Here is a 26,627-nt window from a genome sequence, read left to right as displayed (position 1 = left end):
CGTTGACAACTTCTCTTGTTTCCAGTAAAGAAAGATCCAAGAATGCAAAGTCAGGGGAATTGCTCGAGGCCACAATCACAGTCGTGACCACAATGCTTGATCCAACAAAGTCATAGCATCATGCATTGCTTCCCATCCAGTTATTGATTTTTTTTTTTAAACGATTTTCGTCATTGGAATAATCTTCTTCATCAAGGGTTAGATGGAGCCTCTACTGGTCCCCTTTCATTTCTTTTACTACCTGGCTACGACGAACATTTGGGTCTCAACCCATCAGTTGAGAATTGCTGCATTACAACTCAGGAAACTGAACCCATTGAGTCATCCATCTCGCCATCAAGCTTCTGTTTTGTCACTTCATCTTACACGTCCTCGAATGATGCACACTTGCATAAACACATTTCATTTCATTTCATTTCACTCAAGCGATCCAGCATGCAGTCAGAAACGGGTGCAATTACAAAGCAGGACAACTGGCAAGATGGCGTTATGCTGCCCTCTGCTAGGCGTTGTAGAAACTACACTTCTATGGCGTTCTAGAAAATGAGTACTTAGAGGTGGGGGGAATTTTGAGCAGTCATGCATAATTGAGATTTAAAAAACAAAAGGCATGTAAAATTATTGATTTGGTTGGGTCATTTTATTTTATAACAGAAAACCTCTTAAACCTATGCAACAAAATAGCCTAGAAATCCAGACTCATCGTTGTAACATCGTTTGAGTCACTGCGGTAATTAGTTTATGCGTTAATGACGCATTTGGTTAACACCATTGATGTAAAACGCTGTTGCTCCCATCACTGAGCATGATAAGGACCATGACTACGTCTATTTACAGGTGTGTGTCAGAGGTACTGGTGCAGCCACAGCACTATGTTGACAAAGCACTGGGCCTGTGTGTCCACCCGGGACAGGGAGTGTCCATCTTCTGCAAACCACAATAACCTGAAAAGACAATGACAGCAATTATGGCCACTCAACACCAAAGCATCAATGAGTATTACATCCATACTGAGAGTGAGCGAGAGATGAGATTATAATACTTAACACCGAGGCCCTTCATAGTAAAAGCCTTTAAAGAACATTCAATAGACTCAGAGTGACCTGGTGCAATGTGTGTGAGCATGTGATGTGATATTCACTGTTGTACCTGACAGGTGACGCCCGACTCTTGAGCAACTTATAGAGCTCCAGACCTTGATAAGGAGACACCCGTCTGTCTTTGCCTCCCAGCATCAAAAGCACCGGAGCCTTGATCTATATCAAATAAAACACGTTCTGGTTCAGGGTTCAGGACGGGGTAGAGTTCTAGGCTTACAGTTAGGCCAACATCTAATCTTAGAGCTACTTAGCCAGGTGCGGGGTAAGCGTTGAGGTATGGCAGTGACTCTACATCAAACCAGGAAACAATGTCTTTATCGCTACTGACCTGTGCAACATGTATGATAGGTGACTGCTCCAACATGGCAGCCAAGGCTTCTGCAGTGGGTGTCTGGTTGTATGAGTAGTGTGAGCCCACACAGGTATAACGCCTGGCGAGTGCAAGAAGGGAGGGACAGTGTAACAGCTCAACTGGTGAAAGCTGGAGAGCCAAAGTAAACAACCAGTCTCACCAGTCCACAATGTCACTGGTGCCTAGCAAGGTGGCTGCGTTGATGACGGGGTTCCTGGCTACGCAAGCCCTGTAGAACTCGGGGTACTGAGCCACCAGGTGACATGACAGGAAGCCGCCATGGGAACCCCCGATTACAGCCACACGATTGGGGTCAAGAGTCGTGTGACTCTGCAATGCTGCAAGCACAGCTCTCTAGGCAAAACACAGCAGGTAGCTAGGTGGGTGGGTACAGTAGGTAGGTTAGATTAGGTAGGTAAGCTACCTGGACGTCTTTAACATCTTGGCTTCCAATGTGACCGATGAGGGATAGAATGTTGTCCTGGCCAAAGCCTGTCGAGCCGCGGTAGTTTACTAGGAATAAAGAAGCAGAAAATGTCTTGAAGAATCTTTCTTACAAACAAGAGGATTGAGAGGTCTACAGTAGGTTTCAAGGTTTCAAATATTTATCAGTTAATAAGGTTCAAGCAAGAATAACTACCATATAGGCGTGAGTTGCAGGAAAAAAAAATTCTAATTGAACAAAATTATGATAAAAACATGCATTCATGCATACGTGATACACATGCAAGGCTATAAAGATGTCCAATTGTATTTTTCATGTAGGATTTCAATTGCTGCCACATAAAATTTGCATCAGATCTGGGTTTAACATTACAAGTTCCGAACCCAAATCAAATCTGTTTTGATATGATTTTTTACATTTTTTTTCTACAAACAACTAAATGTGTTTTTAAAAATATTCCCAAAAAATACAAAATAATAAGTTATTTTCAAAAATATTTATAAAAAGATTGTTTTGAACTGTCTTTATGGTGTACTGCATAGGCTGCGTTGCTCAGCGTGTCCCACCCATAAGCACAGCAAAGCCAAGAGAGACGAGACCAGCAGTGGTGGTGTTCCATTCTGCGGCAAACTGGGAGTTTGGCCCACCTGTGTGAGATATCATGCCTTAAACCACCAGACATAGCTTTTTGGACAGCCTGCTGGCGATCAAAATAAATACTCCTACCATGGATAAAGACCACGAGTGGTGTCTGGGCTTCATGGAGCGGACTGCATGGTTTAACCAGGACCGCTCCAAACTTTAAGCCAGCTACAGACAAAGATCAGAACAAGTACAAAACGTGAAGAAGCCCCTACCTCCATCACACATCAAAAAGAAAAGAAAAACATTTGATGCATTTGTATGCATGAGTGGATCGCACGATAGTTTTTGTTGTCTTCTTCTGGTAGAGGTTCAACTTCTAGAACAGTCCACAGGAAGTCAAAGCTCATGATGGGCTCTTGGAGGAGGTGCCAGGTCACAGCTTCACCTAATGAAGGGAGAAATCCAACCAGCTACACACACACACACACACACACACACACACACACACACACGCAAACACACAAAAAACAACATTATTAGCTTCAAAAAGTTCAAATATATTGTGCAGGTGCACCTCATGATGTGTGCATGTGCTAACCATGCTTGGTGGTGTATTGGGACTTGAGCAACACACGACCATCAGATCATTCTGGATGGTAAGTAGCTTCCAGCAGCCATATTTGTTGTTAACATCAGACAGGCCTAAAATAGGCGCAGCAGAGAAAAAGAACTGTTAGCCTAGACCCCACTTGGACCACAGAGTGTCACTTCAGCCTTGCGGTTAGGAGGGAGGACTTTTACCACTAGAGAGGCAGAAGACTTTCTTTGACCCTCTGTCCACCATGAAGAGATCCTGAAAAACGAGTTGACTGATGGTCATGAAGTGGACAGACAGTAAACTAAAGCTAAAAGCTAAATTCCAGAGCAGAAAAGAGAGGAAAGAAAAAACTAAAAACCAAGTGGAACGAGAAGACAATCAAAAATTCTAAAGCTTCAATGTGCACGAAATAGATTTTAAAACTTTAACAGAGCTAAAACACATGAAGACTAAACGACATTTTGGAAACTTAAACCAAAGTTAAGATGAGACAAGATTGTGACGTTCCTGGGCTCAGGAAAATCCAAGCGACATAATTAAGTAGCAAGGGTTAAAGGTGAAGGAAAAAGTCTCATCTTATAGTTTGAACTTTACGGTAATGTTATTGACACATATGCATACCTTGCGGTTCTGACAGGCGCTAGTGAACACAACTTTGTGACCATCTGCAGACCAACAGCTGGAGGGTAAGGCTTCATAAATGCCAGCAAAGCCATCTGGAGCAAAATCATATTTCCAAATATGGATTGAGAGATTTGATACACTGTCATGTAAATATCACACAGTGATTTTTATTTCATCTGAGCATGTATGCTGAGAAATGAAACTGAGCCAAATTATGAACTCAATTAATTAATTAATTCAATTAATACATTATGACATATTATAAGGAATTGCTAGAATCCTGAGGGGTTAAAAACAATGCCACTTACCACTCTGAGGCCTATGCACAACATCCAACAGAGTAGATGTCGTCCTACTGTTGAGGTCCAACTGTGAAAGGTCAAGTTACTGGTAGATGGTTGAACGGACATAGTAAAGTATGTTCACCCCACCCACCCACAAACTCAAACTAATGTACAGTACATGATACAGGTACCTGTTGAAGACTGAGGCACTGACTGTGGGGCCCAAAAACCAGGCCCTGCAGGTAGATTAGTGTGGACCCATCTGGACTCAGTCTGGGACAGAACACTGATAGATTTTCCACCGTCAAGCGCTCTGTTTTACAGATGTACATACATACATTTTGAAGAATCTGAAATGTGAGACTATATACAGTGCTTTAAAAATTCTCCTCAGTGAAGCCTGGTGATCCAACTCAAATTTGGGTAGATAAAAAGGTTCATTCAGTTTGAAATGTGTCATTCCTGTTCAAAAGGTATCAGAGCTCACTTTCATTGAAAGTGGGCATCAAAACATCTGCATAATATTTGATAGATGGACTATTATTGAAATTTAGTTAAATACTTGCAAATCTAAAACCAATACTTTTCATGCCCCGTCCTAAAAAAAGGCATATTTACAGAGCAACTGTCAAAGAGAGCAAACCACGTTTAACACTTTGGGGATTGGTCAATGATTTGTAAAAATAACACACCCATATGAGAATTGACCGATAGTGGACGGATTTGTAAAAGAATATGACATTTAGCAAGTTTGTAAAAGGTACGTTTTCCGTCCGACAGTGATGATATATTTGCTCAGTGAAATTGTGACATAGTTGACTCACCACATTGACCATCCATGTCGAGCTGGAACAAAGCTGACCTGCGAGAGTCAAGACAGTCCCAACATAGTGTATGGCATTTAGAGATTATGAGGTGTGCACATTCTAAACAATCATCTAATTTATAAAAAATAAAATAAAAATGCAACATTATCGTGTAACATCTCTCCTAACCTGCGATTGGAGCAAAATTTGAGTCCTAATCTGAAGGGTTCATGGTACCAACCAATAAAAAACAGTGATTGGCTTCCTGGGGCCCAGCAAGCCTAGATGAGATGAAGACAGACACACGTATAGTCAATGCACAAAATAGCACTCAAAGTAGTACTCAAAGTAGTACTGGTGACAGGACCCTGCACTCACCTGTCCTGGTGAGATGTCAGCGGGGACACCCGGCAACACATCCACTGATCCATTGTGCAGGTTGACCACACAAATAACTGGAGTGCTCTTGTTGGTCAGAGTCTCGCCCCAGTCCTCACGGTATACACTCCTGTCCTGTTTGTGCAAATGCAAGATGGGATTAAATATTTTATCCATGTGTGTATGCGTGTGTGTCAAATGATGAAGATGGTGACCCATGATGACTCCTCTTCTGTGTTCTTGGTCTTCTCAGCTATGTAGAGAAGTCTGCTCTCACACTCTGACCATGACAGGCCGCCAAACTGAGCTGAGAGCACACAACAAAATAACACACCTACAATGCCATTATCAAACTAAAACAAAAAGGTCTGTACAGGTAATACTTCAAGAAACATCCATCCATTTTCTCAGTAATCTGCATCTGTCTCACCGTCATCGTACACGCCGCCATGTTTGTTGAGGGCAGTCAGGTTGAGGCATTTCCTGAGACCATGATGGTCCCAAATCTACAAAATTGCAAACGGTGTTAACACACTCGTGGTTCAATGAACATAATGCTCAGAGAAGTCCATGTGACCTGCTCACCTCCAGCAGCTGGTGACCACCCGTATCTCGGACCACTGCTCTCAATCCACCAATGGGTGAAAGAGCACTAAGCAATCTACAAGGGGAGAAATCCACATTCTTAATTGGAGTAGAATTGACTATTTTACCCTTCTTTCTGGTCATACAAGAATGAAATAAAAGTTAACCTCTGTGTGAAAAAGTGAGATTACTTTCCACATTAAGCCTTTGTGGCACATTACGTTCTATTTTTAATTATTACAGCCGACTGGCCCATTGGTCGTCTATTTCTTGGCATTTCACTGCATGCACACACACACAGGCATAAAAGCCAAAGCTATTAGACAGACGTGGAAACCATCCCATTGGTGCATAATAATAATATACCATGGAATATAACAATTTAATACAGCCGAAGCGTGTGTGTGCTTGTATGTGTCTGTACTTACTCTCCAGACACAGGTATACATGGTCCTGGCGGTAGAGCTGTCCTAATCTGCTGGTCTCTGGGGGCTGAGATCAGAGTCCATTGTTGCGAGTAACAAAGTCTGGATGCTCTCACCGCATCAATCTGACTCCACCCTGAAAATGTATGCCAAGATATTAGTACACCTGACCAGGAACAACAAAATGTTGCTTCTTCCACTTTGCTGGAAAGGCTTTCTACAAAATTTAGGAGCAGTGTGGATGTCATTCCAGGGGCTTATCGGTTTGTGACCATGTTCCAGTTATAGCAGTGACGTGACGAAAATATTGAAAGGTGCCAAAGGACAGCTGTGTGATATGGTCTTAAAATAAAACATCAGAATTTTATCCCAAAAATCTGATTTCTGATTGACCTCAGCTGAAGATTTGCCACTCTGAAGCACATAACTCAGATGAAAAGTGTATTTGGCAATGTTCCAAGCCATTGACTTTAAATTTGCACTCCACAAATTACTGTACCTGTTATACCAAAAACAATGTGAAAATGATTCTACCTATGTTGTCGATTACTTAGCGGCAATATAGCTTGCAACAGGGGCGGAGCTAGTACATGTTGGCCAGAGGTGGCTCAATCTCATCCATCACATTCACATGGATGCTGTATTCTTACATCACTACATAATCCCAATACATTCACAGTATATTAACTGCACATCTAAATAACAAATTTGAAATTAAACTGGATGCAACCTCTTATAAGAACAACCTTGTGAATATCACGTGACCATGATTGGTTGTTACCAGCGACCTGAACAACTGAAACGTCATTTTCAGGAAGAGGCAAACTTTTTTAAGTCACACACTCACACACATGCGTGAATCCAACTCATAATGCATGCTCACAAGACAGGCGAGACACGTGTCAAATTAAGGCCCGGGGGCTAGATACGGCCCGTCACATCATTTTATGTGGCCCGCAAAGACAACTAGTGCATCAAATTTATGTCAGTCCTAAAATTGCAAATTGTCTTCACTTTTAAAAATAATGTTTTTTAATATATTTGAACAGTTTTTAATAGTCTGATTTGAGAAAGGTTTTGTTTTGTATCTTATACTATATATAATATGAGGCGTTCATGCATTTATTTGAGTTGACAGTCATCGTGGCCCTCCGAAGGAAACTATGACTACAATTCGGCCCGCGACAAAAATAAGTTTGACACCCCTGCCGGGTAAAAACAAGTGGCTTGCTGCTCAATTCATATTCCGCAATAGGAATATTGATCACAATCCAGTTTATAGACTACTGGGGGCGCACAAATTGGAAAGAAACTCTTGACTTTTTTGCGTTTTTATTTGTAACCTCGGACAGTCACTCCGTCATACCCTATTGTGGATGAATGTACCTGCATTGACTGTGATAAGACGATTGTCTCCTTGCAGTTGTTCCCGCACGTCAGCAGACACCGGCGTGGCGAGACAGCTGACTTCACCGTACACCTTTGTAAAGTGTGTGGCCTGCATGGACTCCATGTGTGTGACTACAAACTTCACACTATACAACAAACAATAGTTCCCGTTAACACACGCCTAACACATTTATGTACTAGCGTATCTTTGTACACGCGATCAGCAGCTCAATATATAAGAGCGGATCGTACCACTCTTCTCCATTCAGAGGGGTGTGGAGCGAAGGGATGCACGGCACCACGAAGGAGTACAAAATGAATGTGTACTGATTCGTTTTATTTTATTAACAGATATACTGTTGGATTATTCAAAACGCTTTTGCTACACTAGACCTATATAAGGAGAAGGGTATTAGACCGGATGAGTTATGGAGTCATTTGATAGAATGGTTTGCGAAGCCAAGTGATTTGTCATATTTTTGGACATTTCTTATGGTGTTCTCCAGGGGTCAGTGTTGGGCCCCAAATTATGAGATCAAAGATTTTTGTACGTGTAATTTCTGCCAAGAGTGGAATGTTTTGATAAGAAAATTAAACAGTCAACACTCAAGACACTCCTTTAATGATTCAAGTAAATAGCAATTAAATGCAATTAAATAGACAAAACTGCAACATAATGATAATCTGTCATCTTCCCTAAACTGTAAAAAGTATTCCTGTTATACTTTAGTACAATTTGAAGTACAAATAGCAACAACCGGATAATAAATGTTTTTTTTCCCCTTTTCAAAATATTCCTCCGAAAAGCCAATCAGGCATATAGTTTGTCAGTGATGATTCAAACTCATAAAGCACACTAACATGATCAACACACCCACTTTCGCTTGAGTCGCAATGTTTGGAGAGTGTGGATTTGGCAAAGTTATCCTATTAGATACATAATGTATAAACAGCTACCACAGGTTACCGTTGTCATTAGCACCTTTCAAAACTGCAACATAGAATAGGCTCAAGATAAAATGCCTCAGAATTTTCCTTCCATGAAATATACAGTGGCTCTGGTACATATTCACACAACTTCAAACCACATTTTGTTACATTACATCTTCTTCCAAAATGCAAGGCCCCAATTGTCCTGGACTTGACCAGATAGCACCTAGATATTAACCTGACTAATTTCTGGAGAGATCACAAAATGGCTGTTGCCAAATTGTAGCAAGTAAGTACTGCGCAAAAGGTGTGATGACTTACATTATGTCCTACATATGTGTGTGTTTTGACTAAATGTTTTTTTTCAATTGTAGAGCGCTTTTCTACCTGTTTTGCATCCAGTTAAACCTTTGTTACATGACACTAACAGCTAACACATTAAATTATCATCTTTAAAAATCATTGCTCTGTATCATAAGCAAAATATGTTTTTCCAATAACGGTAGCCGGAGCTTGAGTGTGAGCCATCTAGAATCTGAAGGATGTATCCACAGGTAAAATGTTTTGAATCCAAATTAATTCATTATGCCTCTTCGAGGCTGGCTTGAAGGCAGTCGATTGGTGTCAAGTTTTTTTTTTTTTATCTTCACATGATGTCGGCTCGTTTGTCCCGCACTTTGTTCCTCTGCTTCGTCCTGGCCTTGAAGGCAGCCGAGTTGAAAAGATGCTGGTGAAGGAAATGATGAATTAGGCTTCAGTCGAGTACATGCAATAAGTAACAATATTACATCATCAATACAAAGATGAAAATATAATGTTAGTTCTTTCTTCCTTTATTGATTTAAATGACTGCCCTGACCACCATCTACAATTATTTTGCATAAGTACTTCTATTGAACAAATAACGTTTCAGTAAAAAAATAAAATAAAGTCATGCAATAACCTCAGATTGGCATGAATTAACTCATTTTCACTCATTTCCTCCACAAAAGGGGCAGTCTCAACATGGAAAAGCAGGGTGTTAGGCTGAAGATATTGTGGTGAAGATGAGTGGCTAGGCATTCAAATCTTTGGATGCTCAGAATTCATACAGAACATGACCCCTGAGTCTAGAAGTAAGGCATTTACCTTCTCCAATCGTGAAATCTTGTTGGCTTTGACGGTTGCATCAAGGATGATGGGAGGGCCAAGACCAATTATGTCTCTCAGAAGTGGGTTGAACTGCAGCCAGACAAAAGAAAAACCCCAAATCCTTAATGAGAGTGTTGTTCCCAACTTCAAACATTTACTTTCACAGTCACTGGAGATAATAGATGTAAAGTGTTTCCTCACAAAATTGTGATTTAAGCGCTTGCTGACCTGCAGATGGTGCCTAACACCAGACTCGAGGATCTCTTTGAAAGCATCATAGATTCTTCGCCTCATCCAGCTGTCGACGTACATGCTCTCTACTCCAAAACTGATCTTCTCATCTGTGAAGTCCTCGTTCTGAAGGAGACATAACAGGATCTCTTAAGTGCCACAAACCAGAATAATATTAAATAGCTGAAGTTTTCAACAAAGTAAAAAAGGCTAAATAATTTAAACAAGAAGACTCAAAGAATGGGCAGAACACCAAAAGCATGGACCAACAAAAAAAAATATTTGTGGCGTGAGCGCACAATAGCCAAGTCATGTTAATCACGAGCAAAAATGACATCCCACACAGCTTAAAATTGTTAAAGTTGGCAGCTGAAGCCCACCTCGATGTAGTGTAGAACCTCTCTGAAGATAGAGCGCTGTTTCCTCCTGTCGTTCTTGGCGCGATGCTTGTGGCTGTCAGTTGCTAAACTCTTCAGACTTTCACACAGACTTTCACCATCCTCCACCTCAAAGTCCTGCATACAAAAAAGAAAAACTGGCTCATACAACCTTTCCAGCACACTAAATTCCATATTTTGAAATGTTCACATTATTGTAGTTTATATCAATATTGTTTTAAGATCCAAACTTAATCAAAACACCATAAGACCACCAAATTAAAAATTGGATGCACAGCATTCCCTCATTTTTTGTGGGGAATACATTACATCACAGTACAAGCTTCAATAGGAGAATTTCTGCCAAGTCGAGATTGACTTTTTTTGTGGGGATGATACTTGTTACCTTTAAAAATGCAGTATGTACCTCATCTATCTCGCGTCCGAGCTCAACCAGCAGGGCAATGGTTTCCCCAACAGTGATCCTATAATTGACGTCACTACTTTGCAGACAAGCTTGCAGCTTGGGGAGGTGGCTGCAACAGATCATGAGTTTGTGATTTCAAAAATCAAATTATAAAAACATTCATTCAAAGATAAAACCTCGACTCACAGGTGCAGCAAGACTAAGAGTTTGGATGCTGGACACATGGTGACCAGCAAGGACCAGGCCTGCATGGCGGCACTATGGAGACCTGGGCCACCAGGTTTGGGTGTGGGCAGCACTCCCTCTTTGTTGGGGTAGGAAGACATGAACACGCTCTCCAGGAGGGACAATGACTTGATCAAGTCCTGACAGGGTTCAAAATGAAACAATGAGTCAGTTCACCCAGCCATAAAACACAGAGGCATATTTTATTGTGTTGTCTTTTTGTATTATTGTGTTGTTATTTTTAGGCTCATACAAGGGATGTTCAGTTTACAACAAAGCTCTTTTTCTATAACAGGAACAAAGCTGGAAAGTACCATATTCCAACACCATGCAGTTGTAAAGTCATCATTTCTGGAAATATTTGAAAGGAAAACACTAGTAGGGCATAAATATGAAACAATTGAAAAATTGCAGTTTACAGCAGTAAATATTGTCGCTGCTGTGCTAACTGCCGGTAGTTGCCATCGGTAACCTCAAAAGCAATGTATGAATTATAAGAACAGTAAACCGAGGGCTCCCTCTAATTGACTACCTGGAAATCCAGCCATTTTATACAAAGAGCCAATAGGTCAAGTGGAGCTTCTCGCCCCCAACCTTTTAAACAAAGCTGTTCTCACCTCTCCATCTTCAGCGGAAGAGACATAGCAACACATCCCCAAAGCTCTGGCACACTGATGGGGGACACAAGCCAAGACAAACAGATATGTTAAACTAGACACTATTCTTTCATTGCTTTGTTTCTCTAGTCAGCTGGACAACACCAGAAGTAAATACAAATACAAGGTCACATGTATCTTTTGAATTTCGTATGAATTTGAAAGTTTATAATTAATCAGATAGTATTGTCATTTTAAACAATTTAAGTATATTTCATAAGGTCTTACATGCATGAAATTAACTTTGGAGGTTGTGGTTTACAATTAATAATGTCAAAACATATACAAAGAGATTGAAGAGTTTATGTTTTTTTGTATGAAAAACACACTGGGGCGTCTATTTGGTTTGCCTTGTTTGTTTACATTTCTTTTAGTAATTGGATTCAATTCGATTTCATTCCGAATTCAGGGTCCACTTCATATAAAAACAGACACACAAAAAATAAACAGTTATATAATAAGAAAACAGGCATACTAGTGTTTCCACTTGTTTGACTGGTCGCGAATTGCACTGAATCCGATATTTGACGGTGACACAATCATTCGTAATATCGTGATGGTACCAATAATTGTGATATTTTGATCAAGATAATTGTCAACTGAAATGTAATGTGAACCAAGTGAGCGGCTTCCCGTGTTTACTGACACTCTGGCGTGCTGCCATAGCGGCCGTGTTGTCAATCAAGATGCTGGTGAGAACGGGGCGCAGCATGTTGAAGCCCTCCGTTGCCTCATCTCCTCCCCCCAACTGGATGCAGAGCAGTGCAAAGACGGTCGCTGCGGCAGCTTGCTCCTCTGCGCTGCCTGGCCACGTGGAGGGAACATGGCAGAAAACATTAATGTCAAACTGCGTATTTGTAAGAACTCTTAAGTGGTAAAATGAGAAAGAGCAAGACTGACCTTTTTTAAGGCTCCTCTCCAAGCAGTCGCTGACTGTGAAGCGTCTCTCTGTGAGAAACTCGTATAACACTTTGGATGAGAAGGCCAGCCGCAATGACTCGAGGGCTGCGAGTCGAGTCTTTGTACTGAAAGAGAGCAGACAGGAAAGAGTTTTTGAGGGACATGCCGCCATTGTGGATTTTCATGACGTGAAACAGGAGCCTCACCTCTTGTCCGTGAGGTTGTCAATGCACTGTTTGAGTTTATCTTCCGTTTCTTCTTGGGCAGTTAGCTCGTCAACCTGCTCTCCTCCTTTAATGAAAGGGGAATTATTTCTTTTACCCAAGACAAAGGTACAAAAAAACTTTCCACTAATTGTGAATCAAGCCAACCTGGGACCTCTTCTAGCACGGAGGTGCTTTCACTGGCACTGCTGTAGTGGCTGAGAACGTCCGACGTCAGCTCGTCGTCACTGGCTCCCGAATCCGCCTTCGCTCCATTTTTGAGACCTAACGGGCAACACAAGAATAGGAATATTAAGATCGGTTCTCAAAAAATTTGGTTGGAACTTCACTGGGAGACAAAGTGTTAATATTTAGTATTTTGTATTTATTTGCGCTTGGATGTATTGTCACATATTTGTTCATAAGCTTGTATTTAAATCAGTAATGGAAATGGCACCTAAATTTGGAGCTACACAATCATTGTAATATTTAATAGGGTGAATGTTAGTAAATAAAGAAAGCAGACTGACAATATCAAACACAGAGGCAAGTCAACTTTGCTCAGCTGTTTTTCCCCGCTATGTAACTCAGTGCGGCTTACGTGTTATGCATGCGTGCGTGTGCGCATGCATGCACAAAGCAAGCTAGCCCTCAAATTACTGCTGGATCAGGACTTTCTACTGTTAGCCCATTGGTGTGGCATTCCATGTGCGCAACCCTCAATGCTATGTTGTGTGAGTGTTCATGTTGCAGGTTATCAAGGTCAGGGGAGGTAATTCAGAGGTCATTGGATTGTGTGGTGTCAAGTGAAGTGTAAACTTTTTGAGGGGGTGAAGCTGTGCTGTGTTGGCATTGCCACTGCGACACTGGGTGGGGCGATTAATACATTCTATAGCGATAATTTTTCTTTGTGGCTTCTGTAGTTCAAAGTGTGCCCTTGCTAGCATGCACTGCTTGCACGAACATAGAAACTTGTTTTAGTTGGCGACTGTCTACCCAAAATGTGACAAGCAAATTTATTTGCTGCTAAGAAAGTGGAGCTCAAGAGACAAAAGTCCTAATGATGCAGTGGGGACAAGGGTCACAGGAGTTACCTTTCAGTGAGGCTCTAGCCGTCAACTGTAGCTGTAGAACCTCCTGACGAAGAGATTCTGGAGATGATGTATGGGTGTCGGAATGAATGAAGTAAATATAGGATGTGTTGGTGGGAGAATATAGAAATGGAATGCGGAAGAAAAGGGTGTAAAAGAATGACCGGGAAGAAAACATAAAATGTGAGATTTTTTTTTTTTTTTTTAAATGTACTTTATAAGGTCTTCAGCCAGGTCTGTCTGACATCCATTCATTTAGAAAACATCAATATAAAAATAAAGAAGCAGATAAGTCCAATAGGTATTCCAGCTTCCTCCCACATGCCAAAACCTGCAAATTTGATTCTTGAAATTGTCGAAAGCTGCAGGCACGAGTGTCAATACGAGAAGCTGTCTAACAGTATGGGCGAAAACTCAACATGTGCATGCCAGAGCCACACCAGTGCACAAAAAAATGAGATCACACGTGACAGCACAGGCACTCAGAACACACGTGACTAAGTTAGACTAACACGTGGGACCTTTGCACGCAGCTGTCACTCAAAAGGTTGAAATAAAACCAGTTTTTTCATAAGCGTGCACAAGTATAAATAGAAGATTATTTCCAGCAGTGGGAGGTAATGAAGTACAAATAGTGTATGGCAGTTATGGCATTGTGATTTACTTACTGTACTTGTATTTCCTACATTTGAAAATATATTTCTGAAATTTCAATTTCTGACTTGAACTAAGTGGGTTACTTTTTTCACCCTTGTCAGATAACGTGATGGGGGGGTAGATGTACATAGGCAAACTGTCAAATGCATTGAGATGGTGGGATATTATAGGGAGGAAAAAGTGTCAACAGTAACATAAGCAAGATGCTCCCCACGTGAAGAGAATTGTTTGTTTTAGCCCCAAGTTTGCCAAGTTTCGTGGCATGTCTGTTGTCTTATATATCAGTCTGACAATCATCATTTCAAGAATTAAAACAAATAGATCTTGTAAGAATCAATTTCTATCCTTGCACTTGCGTGTTTTCCTTTTCTCTAATAACTTTTGTTTGTGGTTTTATGCAAATATCTCTACTTTTTTGCCACCTCTGATTCTAAATAAAAAAATGAATTTGACTTACAAACACATTGTTTTGCACACAGTTGTTGTCTAACTGGAACACTGATGACAAGGTCAGTGCAAAAAAATTTTGAAGAGTAATTGGAAGGAGTAATTTTGCTAAAATTAGCATAACATCAAACCAATGACAACTTCCACCATAAAGTCATCTTATTAACACTGTCATGCAGTCACAACTCAGTTATTAGCTACCTGTGGGAAAGATGGATTATACTACTGTTGTGAGCACACTTACCGGCTTTTGTAGAGCCCCGTTTCCCTTTTTTACTTCGCGGCATGGCGAGCAGCAGATTTAGCCGGGCGAGGCTAACTAACGTCAGCTTTCAAACTGTCCGATTTAAAATCTTCTCTCAGCTTTACAATCGGCGTGGAGACATCTCCACGATGACAATTCAAAATAAAAACGATGAAATCTCCTCTGACACTATTCTTGTGAAGAGTTGGCTAAAGCTGACTGGCCAAAAACCGCCCAACTCGCTGACTTCCACCCGGGAATAGAATCTTGCCCACAGGTGACAAACCCACTCGCCTTCACGATTGTTATCGGTGTATTATCTATGCTTGTCGCCAGGTATTCTATACGTAACACCGGGTTGGCGCAGTGAGCATTTGTCAAAGAGTTTGGGAAGGAGTTTGAAGCACGCTGCAGTTGCGAGGTCCACCATCTTCCTTTCCTCTCACAGCAGAGAGCAAGCCGGCTAACGGGGTTGCCAGGTTAGCTTGGTCAAGGATGCCAGCTCCAAGTCACCGATCCCCCTTTCCGCGAATAGTTTGAGCAAAAAAGACAGTCCCCCTTTCAGTTATCGTTAATAATCATAGAGGGATTTGCATATTTATAAAAAAGTACTATGTAGTGATCTCGCCAGAAAAGTGAAAAATATTGTTTTTACATGACGAGGTCGTGGCGTTAGGTAAGTCAGTGAAGTCCGAACGCTGTTTTGACGTCAGTGGGGTCTTGAACCTAATGAGGCTTGAACAATGCGTGATTAAATTGTACATACACAATATTGCTATTTTGTGGCTACAAATTAGTATTTTGCCTGTATTATGGCCATAATAAAAAAATATCCAATTGGCATGTCTGAGGCTCCATAAATTCTGGACTGACCTTGAACTGTAATATGAAAAACTGTAAACAAAGTTGTTTGAGTCTATGTATGAAACACAAGAATTTTAGTGATTAGAAAATAAATCATCTTTAATAAAAGGGAAGTGTTCACACATGAAATAATGTTACAGATTATGTTTTCAAGTAAAGATTCACATCAATTGCTGACAAAAATATTCAATAATATCCGATCAGTAGTATTCTGCTTTAAACAAAACACAATAAAGGTTATTACTAATGTGTCAAGTGTAGCACTTTCAGAAACAAAAACATGACTACTCGTGTTTTTTGTTTCTGATGTTTTTCGGTGTGGAAAAAAAACTGTTTGTGATCACTGGAGCATCATGAGGCTATTTTCATTTGTTAGACTTGACTTCATTGATAGAAGATATTAATATACGATACATTGTTATTAAATTAAATAAGAAGTCATATTAATCCGATAGAAAAAAACATTTGTAAGGACACTTTTTGATAAAACAGTAGTAGTGTTTAGGTTGTCATAGTCGTGGTAATTTCGTCCACTGGTTGTAAACTTGTCAGAAGTAAGATATTCTCTTTTTTATAAAAAAAAAAAAAAAGATAGAAAACGAGCAAGTATTTTGAATGAATAATCAGATGCTACCGCCACCACCACAAAGGCTGCTGATTGGTCCATCAATTATTAAAGTTTTACAAACAGTATTTAGACTTAAATTTACATCAGAACTCATCACCTCATCACTGTAGTTGGTTTGTTACTCAGTAGGATTATACAAAAATTACCAAATAAATAAAGTCTAGCTTTATTTATACATCAATCTTCGTTGGTCAATACGAGATGTATTATGGTTGCTGGCCAATGAAAAGCATATTTTTTGTGATTAAAATACACATCTAACAAAATGACCTTTTGTTGTGTTGCGCAGGAAAGCTCACAAAATTTGGAGATACATGCTTTTCATTGGCCAGCTGATCTGGAAAACCGCAGAAGAAAAACGTTCACATGTAAGGAAAGCGCTTGTAGGAATGTTGCTCTATCCTGAATAGTAATTTGTAGGGACGAAGGGCATCTTGCACACAGTGGCAGCCACTGCTTTTTTCCTGACCTCCACCTGGATTGCTGTCCCATTCTTGGCATAGGCGGTGTCCACGTAACCCATAGCGACATTCTTTTTCAGGCAAGGTGAGGGGCAGCCGCTGGTCACTTCACCTAGGAAGAGAACCAAAGGCTGCAATTACACTGCATAAAGAGCTTGCTTTGCTGATTTGTAAAAAAAAAAAAAATGCAGACTAACCAATACCAGAGGTCTCGTTATTGTTTGACAGTTGACATTTGCAATTTGCGAAGTTTTCTACTTTTTTGATGAAGTGGCAGTAATAAAAAAGAAGAACTTATTACCAGTACACGTTACTTCTTTCCAATTGCATGAAAACGAGTATCCTAAATAAAAATGAAATAAAACCTGTACAATACAATATTAGAGACCTCATTAATAGATACTTTTATTTGGAGAATTAAAAATTCAAAGATATCAAAGGTCAAAAAGCCTCCTGGATTGTACTGGGTTTGACTTCCGAGGCAGCAAATTTGTTCTCTGACCTATGACTTTTCCATCTGGACTAAGTATGGGTGTGTGTTGTCTGACGGGAGGCCCCGTAGAAATCAGGCCAACTCTCTTCCTGGCAGTCTTCGCCTTGATTTGAGGAACAATGATGTCCGCACCAGGGAAGTCCTTGGCCTGACGCCGTCTCTTTCCTGCACGTCACATGAAATTCATGCTGTGAATGCAGCGGGGGACACAATTCATTCAGCATTTGATTAAGGCTCACCTATTGTCCAAACTAGTGTGGCCTCCACGGGCGTGGTGCTCTCGTCTATGTCGTTGCCATAGAGACAGAGGCCCGCCTCCAGTCGCAGGCTGTCTCTGGCACCCAGGCCGGCCAGCTTGACCTCGCTGTGCGCCAGCAGCTTCTCGGTCAGCTCCACCACTCTAGACTGGGGAACAGAAATCTGGCAAGCACACAGCAAGACGTCTTTTAACTGTTGCCATTTTGTGCAGTCTTGATGTCACGTTCATAATAAAACACAAAGCAGCAATGGGTGCAAGTACCTCCACCCCGTCCTCTCCGGTGTATCCACACCGGGTGACCCTGCAGCCAGGAATACCAAAGACAGTAGCCAGGGCAGAAGTCATGAAGGGCAGTTTGCTGAGGTCCTCCTTCAAGCCTTCCTGCAGCACCCGAGACATGGACGGACCTGAAGATATAAAACAAACAACCAGGAATCAGGACCGACATACAAGAGGAACACTATGCAGAGACACAAAAAATGTGTCCAATAAATATGCCACCTTGAAGTGCAATCAGCGCTTCGTCAAGGAACTCCAGATCCACGTCTGAGCCTGACGCCTTGAACTCTGCAAGTCTGGACTGGAGGTAATACGCACGCAGCGAAAACACAAATTTTAGTTGAGTCAAAAACGCTTTTTTGGTGTATTTTGGGGAAAAAGTAACACCATTGAATGAAGCATTGAGTTTTTGAATCTTGTCACGGTCCACTCGTCAATCACCTTCATATGAGCAGAGTCTTTGTCTGCGCAGCCAGCGTTGGAGACCACATAGAGATAGCCCTGGTCCGTCTTTGTTACGATGAGGTCATCAATAATTCCCCCCTTATCATTAGTGAAGAGGGAAAGTGTACCCTAGAAATAAGAGAAGACAAGACTGACATGTGAGGAACCGGTTTCCTAATCAAGTCTCTTACTTGCCCATTGTTGTTCATGTAGACTTCACCTGGTTGTCTTTAAGTTCTGAAATATCTGCTACCACAAGAGACTCCATGAACCTGATCCTGTCTTTGCCATGGACTTTGGTCTAATAAAAACAATAAACGTGATGGACGGTTAGTTGGAGGTACAAAAAAGAAAAAATGGCCCACAGGTGGACCATGTCACCTGCAGCATGTGGCTGACGTCAAAGATGGCGCTGTGCTCTCTGGTGTGCATGTGAGAGCTGATGTGACTGTCTTTGTACTGCACAGGCATACTCCAGCCTGCAAAGTCCACCATCTTCCCTCCATGTGCCTTGTGGAAGTCAAACAGTGGCGTCTTCTTCAAGGCGACCTGGAGTAGAGAAAACGGACAAACTGACATATAGAAATAGCCAGGACCCAACCAATTCAGATTTTTTTCAAGCCGATGCCAAATCAAACTTCAACTTTGGTCCTTGGCACCAAGATGGCAGTGAAGCAATATATGTCATCATAAAACTCATCAATTCACTTCTACATGGCATCAAGATGGCAGCCAATGGTGCCAAAGCAATACATTAATTGTTTTGGCTTGTGCACAAAAAACGTAAATAGGGGGGACTGCACTAGAGTACCTGGTGAAAACCCAGCCAAATGATATGTACACGTTTGACCTTTGGAACGAGAACAAAACGTAGCGCTTATCTGTGTACAAGCATGAAGCGGTGCTTTGTGGAATGGCAGTTTGCTCTTTATTCAATATATTTTTTCCTTTTTTTTTAACAAACGTCCAAGATCAGCAGGTCTTTGAGGAAAGCGGTTGTCCAGGCCGTAACACTACAACACTCGGGACTTAGATAAAGTAAGATAAATACCACAAATAATAATTAATGATTAGCACCAATATGCTGTTCAAGCTGCTGGATGAATGAATGAATGATAACGACACAGCACATTTAAAAAGCCTCATGTGAACATTAAACAATGGAGAGACGGTGTTTAAGTGCTCAGTTGCTTGTTTTTAGTTGGATTAAATTCACATGAAAGGACAAAACGGGCACAGATGTTCATTATATCTGCATGAACACACCACAGCTTTCAGCCAGTCAAGAATGATGACTCATTAGCCAATAGCAGAGACAATCATTCATTAACACTTGCATTCACCCCTTTGACCTTTTTCAAGTCTTCAATGAACCTATATTGGGGAATGTATGATGAAGCCATGCTCAGCACGAGAGCCACCATGCTGCTCCATTTGATTTTTTTTTGTTGCTGCTATATTACATATGCATTTTCAACAAGCTACCGTGGAAAATGGTGATTAAATCAACACAAAGTGAGGGAATATTAGTGGTAATTCCTCATTTTGTCATTTGGTGAATTGTGAAAAGTGGAAAATTCATCTCATGTGTTGGATGCATTCATGTGACAGGAGTCCCAAGATGTGCAAAAATAATTGGATGCTGCTCTGGGGAAAAAAAAAAAAAAGAAAAAGATCACTGCAAAAATGTCGATACTATTCTGACTATTTTGAATGTTTGCTCGTGTGGCGTAAATTTAATTTGTACGTAATGTATAAAAAAAAAGGTCTACAAGTCATATCTAAAATTATCTGTACATGTGTAAAGAGGAGAATTTTTTTGTTTTGATTTTTATTTGGGATACATTCCTGCCTATGAATAACCAACTAGTACTAACGTGATAAGAGAACAAAGTCTAGGAGTAGATAAGATTTTCTACTTCTTCCAACTCACTTTGAACATGGACACTGTGCTGAACTAAGACATCTTTAATTATTTTTTTTTTTATTTTTAAGATGACAATTTCGGGTTTTTTGTGAGGGTACTTAATTTTGATTTTCCCCCAACGCTATCCATTTAACTGCACCAACTTCATTGAGGCACCATCCGTTACATTAAAACGCCATTTGTCGGTACCGTGGACACCCTGTCGGAGACTTCAAAACACTCTATGTATCATGTTTTCTGGAAAGCATTCACCATGCATCCACTCACCTCTGCACTTGAAGAAGCATCTCGTTCCTGCAGCTTTGCGGTCGCACATCGGGTCGCCCGCAGCCGGGCTTCTCTGCAAGCCCGACGCCCGACCACCGAAGGCACGACCCCGGCCGACAATCGAGCCCACATGTCGACAAAAAGTCCCAAGGAGTGTGTCGCCCTTGATGCTCGCTCGCTCGCTGCTCCTTGGAGTAGGAAAGCCGTGCCGCTTGTGATTGTTGCTCAATACTTTCTGGACCTCGCACTCATTATATGGAATTTCTGCTTTCCTGGTCGCAACATGCGAAATGCTTTATGGGAATTGTAGTTGGCAAACTGGCTGCTTAGCTGTATGATAGGGCTACAATTTTTCATCAGTGCCATAAATGAAGGACCCCAAAATATTTTTTTATTTATTGATAAAATTTCTGCATATGTGCAAAATAGGAATACTTCATGCATATGTATTTATTCATTCTCAGATACTGTAATATATTTCTTAATTCATGTATAAAAGATCCTTTACCCTAGCCAAACAACAAAGGGTTTAAAGTAAACAACAAAATAACAACATACTGTGATTCTTTTTTCTAGTGCAAAGGGCTGTCCAGCACAAATATTACTATTCAAAATTACTATTCACAAAACTACTGAACAAACCAACATTAAGCACGAGAACTCGTTTGAGCATTTTTGACAAAAAATAACTCACTAAAAAGATAATATCATAGAATTATTATGTCTGCGTATCCAAAGCCGCAAAAAAATTATATTAGGCCTTACTTTGTAATATCAGGAAGCATAAGACCCGTTATAAGTGAAACTAAGCAATTTCTGCCCTCTAGTGATGAATGATGATATTACAGCTTCAAAATTAATTCAATGTGTGTGCGTGCGTGCGCGTGCATCCCAACAACGCAGCACCCTTCACCCACTCGCCTGCCTAATAATATCACCATGTGCATCCCCTGCTATTTTAGGCTAGGCAGTTTGTGAAAGACTTCACTCTCTCTCTTTTATAAGTGTATAGCTTCCTCGGCCACAGTCACCAGGCGTGCTGGCCAGAAAGAAACTTTGCTGTAATGTCATATAGTTGGTCAAGCAGGTGACTGTGTCTTTCTTCAGGTCTCAGATCAGTCAAGGTTTAAAGCTATGAGATCATTGAAAGTTTTGTCCTCCATGACCCACTAGGACAAGGACAGCATATACAGGACAGGAGCGCAAGGCTTTTGTTTATGCTGGAGCCAGATAGGTAAGAAGAGATTGTGTGTATTGTTCTATGTGTGACAAAATTTGGGGGGAAATTTTCATATGGTTTAGAAAACAAGGTTTTGAGCAGGAAGACAAGTCTGTGGACAAAGAATCAATTCTATCACAGCATCGCCTTCAAGAAAATATTTAAAAATCTGTTCCTTGACCTAATTTTCTTCTATGGAAATATTTGGGAGTGACTGCCTACCTACAAGAAAATTAACAACAATCTAAGTATTTTGGTAGCTGCCTCTTAATATATATTTTTCCTCTCATAAATTATTCTTATTGTCAAGTGACAGTCAACTCCTTGGGGGCTCATTTTTCTCTTCTCAAGAACAAATGGTTGGTTGCTGCCACAACGAAGCTCCATCTTCAGTTGCCTAGCAACAAATGCCCCCCTCAAAAATGCTGATTTCAGTGGGACCCGGAAAAGTTGGCCTAAAATTAGCTAACTGTTACATTTAATATTGTCATGGCACACTTTTCAATTATAATGTACATATAATGCGCATTGTTTATAAATATAATGATCATATTTGGGGACTTCATACAGTCACACAGCTTGTGAGTCTTTTGTGCTTGAATATGCTTAGGTACATTTTTTTCCCCTTTTCAAATTTGACACGCTTGTAGTGTTCCTTATTAGTTTCTTTTGTCGATACAATTTGGTTTTATGTTGGCCCATGAATATACTTGTTCGTATTGTACGTATTGTAATATTTGTTCCTTTATAAGCGATTTGACTCTCAGGAGCATACTTTGCACTAAACACTGTGAATGATTAGCATGGCAGATGAGCTAAATGTTTGAGAAAAGACACACTGTCATCAGTTTCTTTGGAATTTTGATTTTCAGAATAGGTGAAATGTCAAGGACTTCTTCACAAACGACTCTGCAGACCTACAGAGTCAACGACAAAGACCTCACTGAGATTGAACTTCATTCTGTGGACTCCATCAATGACCTTCATCGGACTCATCCGGATCACAACCACAAAGGTAGATATAGAGAGATACTGTCACACAAAATTCAGTTATTAAGGTTATAAAAAACAAAAACAATAATAAAAGCAAAACAATATCTTTTCAAGAGGTGAAGTAAAAATAACTGGGAAAACGTGGTTGCATAAGTGTGCATACCCTCTAACTGTGTGCAGAATTAACCAAGCACATTTAAACTCATGATGACTGGAAGTCACTGCCATTGACGACTATAGACGTCAAATATCCGTGAATGGCTTAAGGTGCATCTGATTGACCACAATTAATTTTCCGCTGTTCTGTTACTCTTGTTTATTTTCACTTTATAGCAGAATCTAGGAAAAAAATGATTCCGTCCCTATAAATCACAAAAACCTGGCATTTGAAGATTTTCACCCAAAACATTCCACAAACCGCACACACATATATACATTCACATACACGCTGACACATGCCGGGATGAGCTAGTAAGTGAGTTGATTACAGGAACGAAGCCGCCCCGCCCAGCTTACACGCCTTCTGTGAATGGGACGCTGCAAGCACACCACATGAGATGTGTCAGCGCAGGACCAGGATGGCAGGACTCGTTGACTCCAAGCTCATGGGGATCCTACGCTATAGCTTGTGTTGTCATCACACTGCTTCTGCTCACACTTGCACTTATTTTCTACTTCCTGGGTGAGAACACATCTTTCTTGTTTGAATGACCAAAGGCAGGCATCTTTTTTTCATATTTTGCTTTTGACATCATTGAATTGTCTCCCCCCCATCCCTCTGTCAGTACAACAAGGCAATGCAGTACAGAGGCTGACTGAAGCCTTGAAGGAGAAAGAAGCTGCAGCCACACAACTATCCGTGCTGATCCAACAACTACAAGCGCTCACACGCAACCTGACAGCCACAAGGGGGCGGACATGAGTGACAATGTGTGTGAGGGAAAGGATTAGAAAAGGACACCCTCTGAATTTTTGACATGCAAACACATTCAGATATTTTATAGATTTGTTTAATCGAGAGCTTCTTTTGCAATAAAAATAAACATAAAATAGATTTTTTTAAATCAGTCAGGTCCACTTTTCTCCCTTTAACAGGTATGTTATTTTGTTAATAGCACAAACAATAACATCCTCAAACTGTGGTAAAAATATTGAAACTCATACAGAGGGCCAATACATTGATATATATTTTTGTTATTCAATATATTCATACATAAAAAAAATCCTTCCCACTGGTCATCCTTTTTGTTTTGATAGCTTAAGACATTAAGAGCACACGGGATAGAGTTGCTATCCGGACGTCTCAACGTGATACAGTACATGGACATTTCTGAACAAATCACGTGGAATACTCGAAATTGGAGTCACACAAACATTACCGCAGTAATGGCGACTCTGCTGGTGGCTCAGGCAGCTAAAGTCAAATTGGGAAAGACGGGAACCTCACGAGCAGCTGCCGTACTTCTGCACTTGGTCCCGGATGACGTCCCGGACCAAAGTGGCGTTTTCCTTCAGCTCGTCAAGTTCCGTCCGCTGCTCTTGCATCCGCTGCTCGTTGCTCTTGAACTTCTTCTCCAGCTCTGCAAAGCCAACACGGCAGTGGACGGTGAACTTTGGAAGCCGTGCTTAAGTACAGTACGTTGAAATAAAACAACTCAGTGGAAAAAGTGCCTGCTTATCAATACTGTCGCTGTTGGGCAGAACTGTCCAAACGTGGTTGATTTCATGCATAGTTGCTCTGATGCTTTATTTACACAACTGCAGGGAGATGTTTGGAATAAATAAAAGAAGATTGAAAAAACAGTACAGCTACAGTACAATATATTTACTGATTGGAAGACTAAAGGCCAGAACAGCAACTCAGCGGCATTTGTTGCTGACTGCAGACTTGCATGCCTCACAGTATTGTACTCACGCTTGAGCTGCTCCATGCTCTTGTTAGCTTTATTGAGAAGCTTTTCTGCCTCTTTCTTAAGCTCCTCGGCCTTCTGGTTGATGGCGTCCAATCCTTGAGAGCCGCTGCCAAGAGAGTCAACCTTCTTCCGCAGCTCATTGTAGCGTAAATTTGTGTCGTTGAGGCTCTGAAACCAAATTTTGTTAAGACATCATCAGAATTTCTACTATATTACTAAGCACTTGTGAAACAATATTCCTATAATTGGGTAAGCAAGAGGTAGTTTTGTTTTAATTTGTTTTTTTGTCATTCTAAGCCACACCACGGTGCAAAGTGTTTAGAATCGAAAACATACAAATGGACTCCTGATGGCCAATCCTACCTCCAGAAGCGAGTCCGCTTGGAGCGTGGCGTTGTCGGCCAAAGCTTTGGCGTCCTTCGCCATGTCCCTGTTGTGCTCAGTTTTGTTTCTCAGTGCTTCGATGTCTGTGGAGAGGTTGTTTAGGCGCATCATGATCTCCATTTGCTTGGCTTCCAATTGTGTTAATCTGTCAACCACCTGCAGGGAAATGCCATACAAATATTTTTAGGATATGAACATCTCACTACGTTGGTGATACAATGCGTTGGACCTCAGAAGTGGCGTTTTTGGTGCCGTTCAGGTTGTTCAAAGTCTCTTTCAGGGCGCTTCTTGCTTTTTCGATGGCCTTCTCAGACAGATCCAAGGCTGTCTTTGTAGCATTGGCTGCATCTTTCACTACCTCAGCTCTACTCCTGCAAAATGTCACAAAGGGTTTGCTCCATTAGTTTGTCTGTAATTGTTGTTTCACTAACCACGGGCAGAGCTGGAGGGTGGCCGTGGAGGCACTGCACCCCCGCAAAAAAAAACATCCCAAAGGTACCAGACCAAATAGTTGACTGGCTATTTACCTCTTAATGTATTTTATCATTATTATTATTATTATTATTATTATTATTATATTTTACAGAAATGTCTTACTTCTGCAAGTTCTCATACTCGAACAAATAGTGGCTTTGCCATGACATCTTTTTCTAGTACAAAAATGTCTGCCACTCATTAGTGTCCTCCATTAAAGTGAAGTCGTGGCCTTACTTGGCATCTTTAGCTTTTTCCAAAAGCTGCTTGGCTTGACTGATGTGCTGGGAGGTATTGCCGAGGATGGCATCGATGTTGGTCAGGTTAGAAAGGCTGGTCTTGATTTGCATGATTATTGTGTCCACTGTGGTCTTGTTGACTGGCAGCTGAATGGACAAAACCTGCATGGCCACCTTCTCAATGCTCTCTGGATTTGCTCCATCCTCTAGTTAGTACAAGCAGAGGGACGTACAAGAAGAACCAAAGATGAGCACCTTGCCTTCCTTTAATACTGACAGTCTAATATGGACAATCTAATGACGTCTCGACCAAATCATGTGAAAGCTTCTTTAGTCCAGTCAGATTTGTCTAGTTAGCGTTTCAAATCCTTAAAGTCTAGTTTCTGTCCAAAAAAATGCACATTTACAATATTTTCTAAAAATATGAATTCTTCCCTGCACATTTTTTTTTTTTTTTTTTACAGAAAATGTGATACTACTTCTAATAAACTACCAAGCAGAAACACAAGACCAAAAAAGTATTATACAACAATATAATCAACATACCGGTGAGGAAATCTTTTATCTTCTTGATAAGCTCTTTGAGCTCCCTATTTGATTTTTCAAAGTGGTCTTTGTTCTTCTGGGCTCTCGCCAGGGTGTTCATGGCTTGATTCTTCACATCCTGGCTCAAAGACGCGATATCCTGGAGCT

The 26,627-nt window shown here is 40.8% G+C and overlaps 5 protein-coding genes across 8 annotated transcripts in view; 1 reads left to right on the top strand and 4 right to left on the bottom strand.

The window, feature by feature from the left end:
- Positions 1-623: 623 nt before the first annotated feature.
- Positions 624-7,788, bottom strand: apeh2 (acylaminoacyl-peptide hydrolase 2). The gene is made up of 21 exons (XM_088369633.1): positions 7,569-7,788; positions 6,186-6,318; positions 5,758-5,833; positions 5,603-5,678; positions 5,388-5,479; positions 5,173-5,307; positions 4,984-5,075; positions 4,813-4,850; positions 4,180-4,301; positions 4,013-4,073; positions 3,702-3,796; positions 3,284-3,335; positions 3,081-3,184; positions 2,820-2,952; positions 2,624-2,707; positions 2,464-2,544; positions 1,877-1,965; positions 1,613-1,806; positions 1,429-1,531; positions 1,150-1,256; positions 624-944 (listed from the first exon to the last, which is right to left on the bottom strand). Exons 1-21 carry the CDS (start codon positions 7,693-7,695, stop codon positions 845-847), a joined length of 2,094 nt encoding a protein of 697 aa, XP_088225759.1. The 5' UTR covers positions 7,696-7,788; the 3' UTR covers positions 624-844.
- Positions 7,789-8,172: 384 nt separating this feature from the next.
- ifrd2 (interferon-related developmental regulator 2) lies at positions 8,173-15,726 on the bottom strand. Of its 2 annotated transcripts, XM_088369421.1 has the most exons (13): positions 15,091-15,726; positions 13,746-13,802; positions 12,820-12,936; positions 12,655-12,739; positions 12,449-12,573; positions 12,195-12,352; positions 11,510-11,563; positions 10,854-11,032; positions 10,668-10,776; positions 10,244-10,378; positions 9,861-9,989; positions 9,630-9,722; positions 8,173-9,228 (listed from the first exon to the last, which is right to left on the bottom strand). In XM_088369421.1, the coding sequence occupies exons 1-13, from the start codon at positions 15,131-15,133 to the stop codon at positions 9,148-9,150; spliced, it is 1,365 nt and encodes a 454-aa protein (XP_088225547.1). In that variant the 5' UTR covers positions 15,134-15,726; the 3' UTR covers positions 8,173-9,147. The 2 variants fall into 2 exon arrangements, with proteins under 2 accessions (XP_088225547.1, XP_088225548.1); XM_088369422.1 differs by lacking the exon at positions 13,746-13,802 and having other exon boundaries at positions 15,091-15,718.
- A 557-nt stretch (positions 15,727-16,283) lies between these two features.
- On the bottom strand, positions 16,284-21,011 carry amt (aminomethyltransferase). The gene is made up of 9 exons (XM_088366438.1): positions 20,713-21,011; positions 18,900-19,067; positions 18,739-18,819; positions 18,516-18,647; positions 18,297-18,375; positions 18,057-18,202; positions 17,776-17,956; positions 17,546-17,701; positions 16,284-17,155 (listed from the first exon to the last, which is right to left on the bottom strand). Exons 1-9 carry the CDS (start codon positions 20,842-20,844, stop codon positions 16,980-16,982), a joined length of 1,251 nt encoding a protein of 416 aa, XP_088222564.1. The 5' UTR covers positions 20,845-21,011; the 3' UTR covers positions 16,284-16,979.
- A 583-nt stretch (positions 21,012-21,594) lies between these two features.
- On the top strand, positions 21,595-24,585 carry LOC148402472 (uncharacterized). Of its 2 annotated transcripts, XM_088366458.1 has the most exons (5): positions 21,595-21,799; positions 21,886-21,946; positions 22,804-22,946; positions 23,415-23,606; positions 23,710-24,585. In XM_088366458.1, exons 2-5 carry the CDS (start codon positions 21,930-21,932, stop codon positions 23,844-23,846), a joined length of 489 nt encoding a protein of 162 aa, XP_088222584.1. In that variant the 5' UTR covers positions 21,595-21,799; positions 21,886-21,929; the 3' UTR covers positions 23,847-24,585. The 2 variants fall into 2 exon arrangements, with proteins under 2 accessions (XP_088222584.1, XP_088222576.1); XM_088366450.1 differs by having other exon boundaries at positions 21,596-21,946.
- lamb2l (laminin, beta 2-like) overlaps positions 23,919-26,627 on the bottom strand; it is a 28,424-nt gene continuing 25,715 nt past the window's right edge. For both annotated transcript variants that reach the window (XM_088366418.1, XM_088366425.1), the window contains exons 30-35: positions 26,481-26,625; positions 25,933-26,140; positions 25,451-25,592; positions 25,201-25,377; positions 24,840-25,005; positions 23,919-24,504 (exon numbers count right to left, since the gene is read on the bottom strand). In XM_088366418.1, coding sequence (XP_088222544.1) covers positions 24,368-24,504; positions 24,840-25,005; positions 25,201-25,377; positions 25,451-25,592; positions 25,933-26,140; positions 26,481-26,625 — 975 coding nt within the window. In that variant the 3' untranslated portion in view covers positions 23,919-24,367. The remainder of the gene's footprint in view (positions 24,505-24,839; positions 25,006-25,200; positions 25,378-25,450; positions 25,593-25,932; positions 26,141-26,480; positions 26,626-26,627) is intronic.

Source organism: Syngnathus floridae, chromosome 2, assembly GCF_059516105.1.
Source record: "Syngnathus floridae isolate MCC-2025c chromosome 2, RoL_Sflo_1.0, whole genome shotgun sequence".
Classification (NCBI taxonomy): domain Eukaryota; kingdom Metazoa; phylum Chordata; class Actinopteri; order Syngnathiformes; family Syngnathidae; genus Syngnathus; species Syngnathus floridae.
This window is presented reverse-complemented; position numbering and strand designations above follow the sequence as displayed.

Bases quoted from the DNA above. Each gene is read 5' to 3' on its own strand.
- apeh2 (XM_088369633.1), bottom strand. From the start codon at position 7,695: ATGGAGTCCATGCAGGCCACACACTTTACAAAGGTGTACGGTGAAGTC. The intron at 5,308-5,387 runs GTCACCATCTTC...TTGCACAAACAG, and splicing joins CAGAAGAGGAGTCATCATGG to GACAGGAGTGTATACCGTGA. The intron at 3,336-3,701 runs GTATGCATATGT...CTCGTTTTTCAG, and splicing joins GCGCCTGTCAGAACCGCAAG to GATCTCTTCATGGTGGACAG.
- ifrd2 (XM_088369421.1), bottom strand. From the start codon at position 15,133: ATGCCGCGAAGTAAAAAAGGGAAACGGGGCTCTACAAAAGCCG. The intron at 13,803-15,090 runs GTAAGTGTGCTC...CATCATCTCCAG, and splicing joins ACGGGGCTCTACAAAAGCCG to AATCTCTTCGTCAGGAGGTT. The intron at 9,229-9,629 runs GTAAATGCCTTA...TTCCTTCACCAG, and splicing joins AGATTTCACGATTGGAGAAG to CATCTTTTCAACTCGGCTGC.
- amt (XM_088366438.1), bottom strand. From the start codon at position 20,844: ATGTGGGCTCGATTGTCGGCCGGGGTCGTGCCTTCGGTGGTCGGGCGT. The intron at 18,820-18,899 runs GTGACATGGTCC...TGTTTTTATTAG, and splicing joins ACGTCAGCCACATGCTGCAG to ACCAAAGTCCATGGCAAAGA. The intron at 17,957-18,056 runs GTACTTGCACCC...TGTGCTTGCCAG, and splicing joins CCGGAGAGGACGGGGTGGAG to ATTTCTGTTCCCCAGTCTAG.
- LOC148402472 (XM_088366458.1), top strand. The intron at 22,947-23,414 runs GTAGATATAGAG...AGTTGATTACAG, and splicing joins TCCGGATCACAACCACAAAG to GAACGAAGCCGCCCCGCCCA. The intron at 23,607-23,709 runs GTGAGAACACAT...TCCCTCTGTCAG, and splicing joins ACTTATTTTCTACTTCCTGG to TACAACAAGGCAATGCAGTA.